The 13,786-nt window shown below is 36.3% G+C and overlaps 1 protein-coding gene and 1 non-coding gene across 2 annotated transcripts; one reads left to right on the forward strand and one right to left on the reverse strand.

Moving 5' to 3' along the window:
- Positions 1–3,081: 3,081 nt before the first annotated feature.
- Positions 3,082–3,564, forward strand: LOC116174551 (mitochondrial import receptor subunit TOM20 homolog B-like). The gene has a single exon (XM_031492488.1). The coding sequence runs from the start codon at positions 3,082–3,084 to the stop codon at positions 3,562–3,564; it is 483 nt and encodes a 160-aa protein (XP_031348348.1).
- Positions 3,565–3,867: 303 nt separating this feature from the next.
- Positions 3,868–3,939, reverse strand: Trnaa-ugc. Its single transcript has one exon. It is a non-coding gene; the product is annotated as a tRNA-Ala (tRNA).
- Between the last annotated feature and the right edge of the window lie 9,847 nt (positions 3,940–13,786).

Below are 13,786 nucleotides of genomic sequence, written 5' to 3' on the forward strand. Positions count from 1 at the left end.
GAACTGTATGAGGTACTCTCTCCACGGAAGAAACGATTAGTATTAGTCGAATCGTATAAAGCAACAGTAAGGCTGATAATAGTTTAGCACCCCCAAAACCGAAATCAGCCCCCCCCCCCAATCTATGCGAGGAATCATAATTCTTATGCAGCTTTACTTATTTGCCCTGAAAACCTGTATTTTATTTTTGAATTCGCTTGCTACCCGAGCGGAAGATTGTCGGCGTTGGTCGGTCGATGAACTAGTGAGTCATCTCTCAAGCTGCAATCATATTGCCAGTTTCTTCAGCAACCTGTGAAAGGTCATTTTCGGCCATGTGAAATTTATGAGCTGGTTAAGAAGAACAATATGGCTCAAGACCGTTTCTCTAATATTTCTCTTTGATATATAGAAAGAAATGTTTCCGTCGATTCCGAACAAATTGTTAATAAATTTGCAAAAAAAAACTAGAAAAATACCTTTACGCCTGTAGTAACATCAATAAAATATACTTCCTGTATTTTTTAATAACAAACGTGTAAAAAAATATAGAAAACGAGCTCTTGGGTATAACTATAGCATGTGGAAAACCAAATTTTGAAACTGGCATTAAATTTGCTTTTATTCCAAGTGCCTATGTATCAAATTTCATTTAAATACCTTCATAAATAAAAAAAATTAGCACTGCGCATGCGCAAAACCACATTTTGAAACTGGCATTAAATTTGCTTTTATTCCAAGTGCCTTTCATTTAAATACCTTCATAAATAAGAAAGTTAGCAATTCGGTTTATAAATGGTCGAGATGCGATGAGGGCACTGTGAATGCTGATCGATTAGGCTCAACTTTTGGAATTGCGTTTTATATGGCTAAAGGCTAAAGCCATGCGCATAATGAATTTCATGCAATTCGGTTCATAACTAAGGGAGATGTCAAAAGGGCCTTCTTTATTTTTTGGCCTACATTGCCAATTCACGAACTCCGATCTACAAATATGATAAAGAATCCACCTGCAAAATTTCATCGTAATCGGTCCATTCGTTTACGAGATATCGTGCTAACGGACGGACAGACAGACGGACAGATACCGCAAAATAATAATAATAAAATAATTTACATTTAGTAATGTTTTTAATGAAGTGAATGTGATGCTCAGAATTCAAATTTTCAACTTAGTAGAATGGGAATGCTAAGGAAAGAGGTATAAAAATTGGATGGTTTTTTGGAATGGGCTTTATAATGTACACCGGGCTGTAGCCCCCCCAAAAGTAGAAGTCTAGTTGCGCCTATGAATAAAACCATATAAAGATGCATAACCATCTGTACAATATAACAAATAAACTTGATTCAGTAACGGTACCTACTGAAACAAAAGCTTTGGAGCACGCCATGCTTCAATAAGCAGATAGGTAGCAAATGGGGGGTTTTAAAAATTTAACTAAATACGTTAAAACAATCAAATTCAAATCAGGGTTGCTCTCTGTTAATCACACGAGATAGCCCTAGGGTCTTCATTGATTACAAGAAAGGGAAAAGCGAGATATTAAAACCTTCCAAAATATGTACTCACCTACTATCTCCATTTCTTTTCCAGTTTGTATTTAATAATTTTACATTATAATGATTTTCAACTCTGCTTTCATGGGTTTATTGCTACCTACTGTTATGTGACGGAGCCCGACCTTCGCACCAAGGGCTCCCCGTACGAAGAATATGGTTAGAGCTCAGGCGCCTGCCACTTTGATCAGGACGTAACCTGTCTTATTATAATATCCAAGACTATTTGAAGCAATTCTGGGCGGAGGGGGGGGGGTCATTCGCATGCCTCTAATGCCCGTTTGCACCGACAAATTTAAGTGGAGCTTAGCTTAAGCGTACCTTAAAATCCATGACAAACAACCATTGTCTCAATAATCGTTGCCATGGATTTTAAGCTACGCTTAAGCTAAGCTCCACTTAAATTTGTCGGTGCAAACGGCCATAAGTACACTAACATCCTGTATAATCTTAAATGAAATGTAACCTGCGCCTGTGGGAAAATTCCCTACCATTGTTTAAATACAATGACCCTACCTATCCTTACCCAAATCCCTAAATGTCTTGAGTAAACGCACGCACTGAGAACTAACTACATAATAATCATTCTGCCTTTCTGCGGCGACTAATACCAGTTTGAAAAGCATGACGCGACGTCCTTGTGCAATTTGAATTGTTAACAACGCCCGGTGAACAATTCCATTGGCGTAACTTGTGATTTTTCCGTAAATGAAATGCATAAAAGCGGGAACGGTTCAAATTTAAAATTGCCAGATACTATCCTTACACCATACAGTACATACATAAGACTGCTCATTGCAATTCAAATGTCGTCAAGGGCATCGCCCGGGCATTGAAATTCAGGGTAGGTAAACTAATCTGTCCGAAGTTGTTCGATGATCTGAGTCTTATATATGTATAGAGCTACTAGGTAGTCCAGAAATAGTTTTTCAATGTAGAATTATTACTATTATTATATGATAACGAATTAAAACTGTTTTGGTAATGTTTCTCACATTGTGTGCAAGTATCCAGGAATTTTTCTAAGAAGAAAATATAGCGAAGTTGTAACATGGAGGGCCATTTAGAGAACTTGGCAATATTTTTTTGCAGAAAAGGTCGTAGGTAATGTATTTGGTACGAAACCTAAAGGCTCGTATGTCACAGGGGGAAAAAGAACAGCGAGATGGTTTTTCGTCCAAATCTACCTAAATCAATACCGAAGCTTAAACGGATTTTTGGGCTGAATTTCCTATAATGAAATCTAAACCTAAATATCGAAAGAAAGTTTAACTACCTATATAGAAACACTCAACTTTGAGGGAACGTGTTGGTTTGAGCAGAACGACTGCAAACTCTTAGTACGTGGTAATGTATGTTTATTTATTTTAATCGACCCATTGGCTCTTCTTCACGTTGGAAGTCTCACTTAGATTTATTCTTGAGGGGCGCTAGTCGAAACCGGTAAATTCTAACAATAGAATTTTGCAAAACGTCAGCTAAATGTCATTTTCCGCTTAAATAAGTACAATTTGGTATATTTACTTTGTCGAAATCTTCAATATAATGAACAGTATTCAGTTCATCTTTGCCTCGACACTTTTCAGTGCAGCATTTATAGTTATATGTATATATTTCGATAAACATCGTCACGAAGATCCACTCTTTCGCAAGAAATTAAAGTTGAGAAGACGAAAACCGTTACCGACCTACAGCGGTACGAGTTTGAAGCCCTCGGTAATTTTACAAACTGACAAAGAGTCGAAGATAGTCCAAGAGATACAATCGGCCGAAGCGTTTATGACAGTGGAGGATTATCAAAATGCTGTTGTCCATTTCGCAAACGCGATTGCTTGCTGCGTCGACCCTTACGATTTATTAATTTCGTTAAACAGATCGTTGCCAAATGAGGTGTATGTGACGCTCGTGGAAAGGTTGCAGAATAATTTTGCGGACCAAGTGCAGAAATTGAAGCATAACGACCAAATGAAGACGTTATTGGATGTTAGCTCCGTATGTGAGCTGTACGTTAAAAATAAAACATCATGAGCGAAATTAAATTTCCTTTTAAAGTTTAAAAACGTAAATAATTATTTACTTATCACTTTATCAGGGTCAAGTTTAAATTCGTTACTTCTGTAATCTACTGCGCACCTGCGGTCAATTTACGTAGTAGTTCATCACTAAAACGGAACAGTTTGAATTGTAATTACGTTCGTTACTGTTCATTAGTTTCGCTGTTCAGCTAACGTAAAAATAGAAGATCGGAACTGCATGAAAAATGTAAGTAGAGAAAATTGTTGCGTTTATGGAGAAATTATTGAATTAAATCATTATGAAATTTTAAAAAATTGGAGATGCCGGGGATCGAACCCGGGGCCTTTCACATGCAAAGCGAACGCTCTACCACTGAGCTACATCCCCTTTTGAATGTCACAGTCTTCTGAGCCCTTTTACCCTTCAAATTTTCCCCATTTTGACTAAATAACTAGTACCTATCTATAATTATCATTTTCAAATTCATTTTACACTAAACATATTTGCATGTTAGTAATGAACTAAGGCAGGAAGAGGAAGTTTAAGTACCTATGTATATTATACGTTGTACCGTTTCGAACAGATTTTTCCCCTGGAAGTGTCCCCAAATCCCTACAGGGTCAAGAGTGGGCTGTTTTTCTGAAAATATATATCCAATTATCACAATTAATAGCACACATCTTTTCCTTTAATTACATAGGTAAGTACTATATTTTCTAATGGTGATACTAAAACCCAGCGCCGCCGCTAGGCTTTAGGAGGCCTAAGGCAAAATGCGCCGAAGAGGCCTATGCTAGGTAGGGTAGTTCTCGGGAAAATATGGTAAACACAGATGTGATAACATAAAGGTAAATTTGTGGATGTAAACTGAAATTATGCATAATGTTAGGTATGCGTATGTGTCATAAGATGCCCGTTTTTCTATACCTATTGACTAGTGTAAAGCCATAGCTGCACAATGAGCACAAATAAACATTATTATTATAATTATAAAAGTTATATAATAGTGTTGTTAGTTATTAGTATTAGTCATTCATATCATCACAACTTCACGTTGCCATGTAAGAGGGTGTCTATTAGGTAATAAAAATAGGATAGTAAGAACGTTACTAAGCGCTTATTACAAATTAGGTACAAACAAGTAGGTAAAGTTAAAAGTACTTACTTACATTAATGTAGGGAAATTGGTCAATAAATGAAGTAAAATCCGTCGAATGGAAAATTGAAAACAATATTAATTAAATAATCACAATCACAAATGTATAATCTTTGTAGGTAGGTACGTACTAGTCTACTGGTAGCAAAGATCATTATACACTGGTAGTAAGGTATAAAAATATCTTTATCTCTTTACAGCACGCGCGTTTAACTTGAGCTGAATCTCGCCCCATGCGAATATGATATAAATTGGCATAAAATATTTGTTTAAATAAAGACCACATTATATACGAAACTTGATATAGCTGACGACTGAGTGGGAGTGTGAAAACAAAAAGAGGAACTAAATGGTGCAATTTCTGGCGTTTCAGCAATTTTCTTTCATTCAATGAATTATGATATGCTAAGGGTCATTCAAACTTCCGCTGTGGCTGTAACAGAAAGTGTTAAGCGAATGCAAAGAACATTCACCTTGCAAATTGCAATGTACACAAAAACATTTTCTGGCAGTCGTGAAACTTTATTAAATTATTACTGGTATTTATGGATGTCATTACATCTTCTCAATGGGAATGGTATTTCAGACACCGGTGCGAGGCCTATCAAGCGCGAGGCCTAAGTTCGATGCCTTAGTCGCCTTACCCTTCCGGCGCCGCTGGGTACACGCTTACTTTGCGGCGTTTCAGACAACATCAACAGTTAGTTTGATTTTTCTTTACGTTATACAATGACGAGGTGCCGGAGAATAGATTTATTACCAAACATCTTAATGCAAAAAAACTGTTTTGATCGTCCAAGAGTATAAAAATTGCGGTTCAATGTTATGCATGTTGCACTTCGTATATTTAGGCAACACAAGGGCAATAATATATCGAAATTCTATTTCTTGATTAATTTTAGACGTTTTACAATAAACTGTTTGTTATTAATAGTGATCAAAGAATAGAAAAACGGTCATACCAGTGTTTCAGATAATAAAAGAAGGAAGTGTACCTATACCACTCGAAATTAAAATCGCCCAAACTGGAATCGAGAAACAATTCTGATTGCTCGAGTCGTGAATCGTGATTGATGAAGCAAAACACTTTAATAAAATACATAAAATAAATTTTTGCGGTTGTGCAATGAATTACATGCTGCAGAGATTATATTATTATGTATTGCTGCTATAGCTGCTTAATATGTAATCTGTTTGTCTCTTTTTAAGATACACCCTATATATTACACTTTTTAGGGTTTTTCACTGTAACTTTACTTGGTACACGTCACTTTCTAGTTATTACTAAGATTGTACCTGTCAAACATTTAAAAATGTTTGCCTTTTTAGGCATGTCTGTGAGTTCTGTAATATGTAATCTTCTAGCATTTTTGTCAAGGCCAAGTCTAATCTAATCAATGTTGTGCTCACCAGTACTCGGACCAACATATAATTTGTAAGTTCTCGTTATCCATAGTATCGAATAACCGGTCAACCGAAATATATTAAATTTATCGAATAACAGTCTTTAATCTTGGCTTACCACCTTTTATGCCAACTAGACTAGGACTTCCCCCATCTTAACCACCTAATATTAGCTATAGCTATTAATATACTGCTGTTATTTCGAATTATTATTATTATAGAGATTCATTTTTTTTGCAAAGAGAGGTCTTATATTTTGAATATACAGGGTGATACAAAATTGTGTGCGAATTTTTTAAGAGCGTATTTACCAGCCAAAAACTTGCTTCGTTTTCTAGATACAGGGTGTGAATTTAAAAAAAAATCGGTTTTTATTTTGTTTATCCTCCAAAGGAAGGCCCTTATGACGACAAATAAGCCTATCCAATTTGATTTAACTCATCTGAAAGATTTTTGAATAATTGATAAAAACTTTTACATCCTGTACATAGAAAACGAATTACGATTATATGAAAAAAATTTCTTATTTTTGACTGGTATATACGTCCTTAAAATCTTTGCACTCAATTTTGAATCACCCTATATTATTGCCTCAAAAAATGCGGGTCATGAAACCATTTTTCGCGCATTTTCCTAAAGGAAATTGAACGCTATTATCCGCACATTGTCCGTCTGTACCACTACTAGTCCTCCAGTTTAAGCTTTTTCGTTGTGGTTTCTTTCTTATATTGTGTAGCGCAGCGCCGAGACCAGAACGTCAAAAGTTATTTTGGATAAGTCACTTCCTTCCCGAGTTATTACTGATTCTGTGCGGGGAAAGTGGGCATTCGTCGGTCATGTGTGACCACGTTTTTAACTTGTTTTTTTTTCAGGTAGTAATGAAAACATTATCTCCTAAAGTACTGGCTAAACTCAATTTTACTAAGTAACCGAAAACACATTCTTTGTAAATTAATAAGATATTGATAAGTAATCTTTATTTATTTACATAGTTAATGCTACATTGGTTGAATAATCATATTTTATTGTGTTCATATGATGCTTCACTTACACTTGTCATACACTAGGTAAATAAGATTATCAAATAAAAAATACAAAATATACAAATAGAAAAATAGCACAGATTATTTTTACCTACAATAAGTCACATGCCTGTTGAGGGCCCAGAACAAGAGAGGGATAATAAATAAACAAATAAATAAATAAATAAATAATCTTCAAACATATAAAAAGTATTGCAAGTTTTTTACGTAAGACTTAAGACCAGAGAATGGTTAGTTGTTGGATATTTAAGGGCAAACAGTCAAATAAGAAATTTGACTGGTACTATTAATACACCGTCTTGAGATTTGTATAATCTGTAGAAATCATTTCGAATCTTTATAGAATATAATTATACAGGTTGTATCCAATTTCGTGTTAAGTACAGAGATCTCGCTTGTTAGCATAGCCATAGATAGATAGAGAGATGGACAAAAATCATCCTGGAGGTATTCCCAAAGAAAATCAAGAAACAAAATTTACCCCCTACGTATCTAAAGTTTCCCAAATATGGCGAAAAATAATATAATTAACGTTTTGATTTTTGGCTTTAATATCGTTATTTGGGGAGATATTTAAAAACTAAATTCAGGATTTTTATTAAAGAAATTCGATTGTTCATGGATATTGTCAAATGTCACTAAAAATGTTTTTCTTTTAATTTTGAAATTATTTTAATCTTTTTTAAACATATATTTTTGAAATCAGGATTTATAAAAACATGCACTTCTTTTATTTTTAGCGCATTTTTGCAAAATTTTTTTTGTAAAAAGTAGCTTTTAATCTCACTTTGGCTGGCTGGTTGGCTGGCTGGCCGGCTGGCTGGCAGTAAATGCGCGCCCGTAGAAAAACGCTTGTAAAAAGACAAGGAGTGTACATGTAACTATCGGGGCCGTGTAATTAAGAACGTTAGGGATGGGGCTACAAGATTTGGAGTCTACGACATCTGGACGCCATCCCCGAGCGTATTATACTAACCTGGAGATATTTCAGTTTTTATCTATCTTCTTCTACAGTTTTTCTCCGATTGTTTTCAAATTGGTGTCGTCGGGAAGATCTTGCCAACGCGCACAACTCCTGCGTGGCGGAATTTTGTTTTTTTCCTAGGGGCGAAATAAACCACCTTTTGCGCGGCGCGCTTCGAGGGGTAGTTTGGGCGCCCAAAAGTTTCTTACAGCGCGAATCGCGGTCTCTCTTTCTCGTGTCACTAATAGAAGGTCGAGCTATGTGAAGTACCCAAAAGTTGAATACGATTTTATGCCGGAATTTTAGCGAAATCTACCAAAATGTGAATTACGAATGAACGGGACGTCGGAACTGTGTATCGACAAAGGGAATGTGGTAACCCCCGACGAGATCTTACTGATGGTGGAGTCGAAACTTCAAATCCGAATTGTTGCGGGTGATCAGAAGTGGGTGTCGACAAAAGGAATATGGTAACCCCCAAAGGATTTTAATGATGGTGGAGTCAAAACTTCAAACGCGAATTGCGAGTGCACGGTAAGTGAGAAAATGGTACCGACAAAGTGAACGTGGTAGCTTTCGGCAAGATCTTATTGATGGTACGTGGAGTCAATATTGGCTAATAAAACACTGATCTGCCACACAAAAATGCGCTGAAGTCCCTTCGATCTCACACGAGGACTTTGATCATTTTTTGTTACTGATTTCTCCAACATTTCAACAATCTTTTACGCGGGAACCATACGACATACAACAAAATTTTAAGAGATAGGTACATTTTAGCTAATTTTCTCCTCTTCATTTTAGAATAGGACCACTTTTTGCGTAAATAGCCTGCTTGGCAAGTTATAATCTGGATGTTTAGTGGTTTTTGGATGATTTCTCACATTTGCCGCAACCATTTTTGTTGGCCAACTTGAGATTCTAATTCAGCACACCAAAAAACTTAACATATGAATCACTAAAAACAATCGTATCGTATTGTATGGGTGGCACTCCCTAGGTACAGACGTTTTCAGGTCGCATCAACAGCCGTCTGTGTGACTCGACAGTTGTGGTATGTCTGCCGGGACCACTAAAAACTGGCAAGTTGTAGGATTCGAACTCATAACCTGTGAGGTTAGAGTTCGAGTCTTAAACCGCTACGCCAGACTGACTACAGTAAAAACAATATTACACCAGAACACTTCACTTCGACTACTTCTCGTGCACCATTTGACTAAACTATACCTTAGTGTCCACGTGTACCAGTACCTACACCAAATTTCAACGCGATCGGCCTTTTTTAAAAGGAGTTATAGCGTACACGGACGCACGGATGGACAACAATACAAAACTATAAAGGACCTTAAGAGTCTGGCGAAGTGTACGCGATTAACGCTCGTATTTTGAATTCGCGCGATGCTTGTGGACGTATGGAAACCAGTATCTCGCCAACGAGCCTATTAATTTGCGGGAAATGATTCGCATTCATTGCAGGGATTTTTTGCAACTGCCATATTTACAAACAAATTGGCAATATTTAAGCAAAACAGTTCCCTTTACACAGTGTTCAAGAAAAAAAGCGGTTTTGCGAAAAAATGGAAATTTCGTCGAGGGCGATTCATACTTAAAGTGCAGTGCAAAAATTTGTTTCATTACAACAAATTTTACTTACTCGGTAAAATAAATAAATACTGACAGGATAATTAAAAATCAAATAAGTAGCTCGATAACTAGTTAAGGGAGAAACTTATTGTAATGTCAGTGATAAAATTAGCAGCCATTAAATTGTGATTTGAAAAACAATAACTATATAAATAAATTGTAAATAATTTATTAACAAGTTCTTATAATTATGTACATTCAAATTGTACTCCACACGTCAAACTGTCAGCCTTTCACTAAACGACTACTAAAATTATGGATTGTATCTCCCATTGATGCTGTTGAGGATCAAAAAATTATCAAAGTCCTCGTGTGAGATCGAAGGGACTTCAGCGCATTTTTGTGTGGCAGATCAGTATTCTATTAGCCACTTTTGACTCGACCATCAATAAAAGATCTTGTCGAAGGCTACTACATTCACTTTGTCGGTACCCGCTTCCCACTTTCCGCGTGCACCCGCGATTCGCGTTTAATTTTGACTCCACCATCAGTGAAATCTTGTCGGGGGCTACTACCATATTCCCTTTGTATCCACTTCCGATGTCCCGTTCGCTTCCAATACGCGTTTGAAGATTTGACTCCACCATCAGTTAGATCTTGTCGGAGGCTACCACATTTCCCTTTTCGATGCATACTTATATTACACCCACATTTTGGTGGATTTCGCTAAAAACTTTCCACAAGATAGTACTTAATTTTTGGGGCACTTCTCATTGCTCGAGCTTCTATTGGCAACACGAGAAAGACTGAAAGAGAGACAGCGTATCGAGATTTACGAAACGTTAAACCGCGTGACAAAATTCGCAACGGAACGTAAAAGGCGCCGGAAGTAGACTACCCCCCGAAGACGCGCGCGCGCCTTGCAAAAGGTCGTTAATTTCGCCCATAGGACAAAAATCAAAATTCCGCCACGCAGGAGTTGTGCGTGTTTACTGCATCTTTCCGACGACACCAACTTGAAAAGAATCGGACCAAAACTGTAGTAGAAGATAGGAAAATTCTGAAAAACCTTCACGTTAGTAAACTACGCTCGAGGATGACGCCCAGATGTCGCCAACCCTGTCCCTAAGGTTGACAAATTACACGGCCTTGTAGATACACGTACACCCGTTGCCTTTCTACAAGAGTTCTTCTACGCGCCCACATTTGCTGCCATCCAGCCAGCCAGCCAACCAAAGTGAGATTAAAAGCTACTTTTTACAAATAAATTTGCAAAAATGCGCTAAAAATACTCCGTATGACTTAATTTGCAAACGCCAGAAATAAAATGAGCGATAGGAAAAAATGCTTCGAAGATTGAATTGGGCGAATGCCTAATGCCTATGTGAATTGACAATAAACACGAATCTTCGAAAATCACTACTAAAATTGTATATTTATTTTTCCAGATTGCTTTCAAGAGCCCACGTATAAGAGGAGTACATCGACCACCAGCTTCAATTTCGCACAAAGCATAAATCGCATGTGATGGTTTTGCTTTTTATTCTAGTTTTATTTAGATGCTTGCAATTTCATGTAAAACGTAGCAATTGTCTCTGGCATTTTCATAACAATTTATAGTTATTACACAATATTTCAAAATAAACGTTTCTCCATTGTTTAAGTTTAACAATTATTTTCTCTATAATTACTGCTAAGGTAAGTTGCTGGAGTGGAAATATATAACGCTAGGTTAAATAGTAATTTAAAAATTCGTTGCACGTTCACAATCATAACTCTGAAACTATTTATTTCAAATTGATATAGACGGAAGAAAATTTTGTCATAACGTCCAAATCAAAATCACTCTGTGTTCAAGTCAACGTCATCATGCGATGGCATTCCTCGTATTAATCATTGGAAAATCGGATTACTTTAGAAAGTTAATTGTTGCTTTGGTAGTTATTCGTTACTTTATCTAAACGGGGCATCGCCACTTCACACTTAATTTATACATCGAACATGTTTATAGCGTGCGGATCCCATTACATCAAATTTTATAAAAGGTGAACAATACATCTTTGCGTAATATTCATCCTCATGTTTTGATATACCAACGCGTCTTCAGCGGCTTAGTACTTTAAAAATTGAGAGTTTAAAAAGCAGGATACACGCCTACTCCCAGCATAACGTTTGGTAGCCTAGGGGGACATTATGATTTAGGTACCATGTAAGGCGTAGGCCGTAGGTATGTATTCAATTATAGGAAACGGTATTTTTTTGGTTCTGGATTGGTTTTCAAAGCTGTACCGTACAACTGAGCCAAGATGTGGAATTCTTGGCGTTTTTTAATTGGTTTCAGTGTAAATAGTATTATTTATAATTACATACTTAATTTATATAATTTAAATGTTGAAATTATGCGACTTGGAGATGAACATATTTACACATACAGGTCAGTTGCTCCAGTTACTGGAGTTATGATCTGTTATCGTGGTTCAACTCCCCAATATTTGGGAGGATCTTCTGCCTAAAAAAAAGACTCATTCTCCCACCTGGTGTCAAATGTAGGGTGTGAGAAGAGAACTTGAAGTGATTTGGGCAGGAAATTATTCGGCTTCCAAAATGTTCCTGAAGTATAATAATAATAATATTTATTGCGTTTCACAGCCATTGCCATATCAGACTCGTCAAAGTAGAAAAATAACAAAGCAAAAGCAAAATTAGAACAGTTTTAAAATTCATTAAATAAATAAGCTTTAAGTTTTAAAGAATTAACAAGAGCATTTTTTAATTTTGAAATGGTAATGATTTTAGTTAGTTGGTAATGATTTTAGTTAGTTGGTAATGATTTTAATTAATAATAATAATATTTCTTTATTGGGTTCAAATTATTTAATATGGTTCAGCACATTTTTATACCTTATAGGGGTTGCTGAAGTCATAATTTGGGTACTGTAAGAAATTACCATTATTTCAGAAACAAAATTTAATGGTACGAGCAAGCAATACCAGTCCTGGTTTTCTAACCTCCCGTTACATCCCTCAGATTTCCATCTTTCGCGATTGCGTGTACTTTCTTTGCGCCTATTCTCTTAACCCTCCTTTCTTTTATTTCACCTCTTTCTTTCACGTTAGCTTAGACCATTTTTGGCTTTTTTCTACCTTTTGATGCATCTTTCAGTCCTTTTTCTTGCACATCTCCTTCCTTACGTCTACTCTCTCTTCACGCCTCTTTTTCTTCGAGTATTTTAGACTCCATTGATCACGTCCACTTCCCTCGATTTCTGTTGGCCTTCAATCGCGCCTCTTCGTTTCACATCTTCTTGCTCTACACGCCTTTCCTTTGGAAGTTTTTCACTCCCTTCACACTTTCATTTAGTCTTAGCGCTTCTACTGACTTCCTTTTCCAGTTCTTCTCGTAGCATTTACGTCTCCTCCTTTTACTTATTGCCTCCTTCTTTCCTATATATCCTCTTCAGACCTCCATTGTGCATTTTACAAGTCTCCTTCATTTTTCCTTTACGTCCCTCGCCTTAGCGCTTTCTTTTCTCACAGATAATTCACACTCCTCCTTCACTGCCTTGTTCGGGCCCATTTGTTCCTCCCCTCTTTTCTATCCAAGATTAAATGAACAATTTTTGCATTTTTGTATCCTAATTAAAATTTTGTTTAGGAATTAGCAAATTCTAAAATTTCATATACACTATGTCCAAAATAAGGATGTATATGATGAAGATCTCCGAAACCATAGAAGATATGACGTAGGTCAAATTAAGGAAAAGATGCGCAATTAAACATGATTATACCGGGTGGTGCACGGTAAGTAGGAACATAGGGATTTAACATGGGAAATTAGTTTTATGCAATATCCTGCCCTCCTGTACAATTTACAGAAAAAACTGTTTAAAGTTGTTCAGAATTAAAAGGTGCATACAAAACTGTTTTATTAAGCTTTTGGGTATACGCAAATTTAAAAATAAATTTCAACATTTCTGTTATTAGTAGCAATAGCCATGACTTTCGTTGTTTTATGAATTACTACTAATAACAGAAATGTTGAAATTTATTTTTAAATTTGCGGGTATACCAAAAGCTTAATAA

This window comes from Photinus pyralis, unplaced genomic scaffold, assembly GCF_008802855.1.
Source record: "Photinus pyralis isolate 1611_PpyrPB1 unplaced genomic scaffold, Ppyr1.3 Ppyr1.4_LG6, whole genome shotgun sequence".
Classification (NCBI taxonomy): domain Eukaryota; kingdom Metazoa; phylum Arthropoda; class Insecta; order Coleoptera; family Lampyridae; genus Photinus; species Photinus pyralis.

Excerpts from the sequence above, each read along its gene's own strand:
- LOC116174551 (XM_031492488.1), top strand. The coding sequence starts at position 3,082 with ATGAACAGTATTCAGTTCATCTTTGCCTCGACACTTTTCAGTGCAGCA.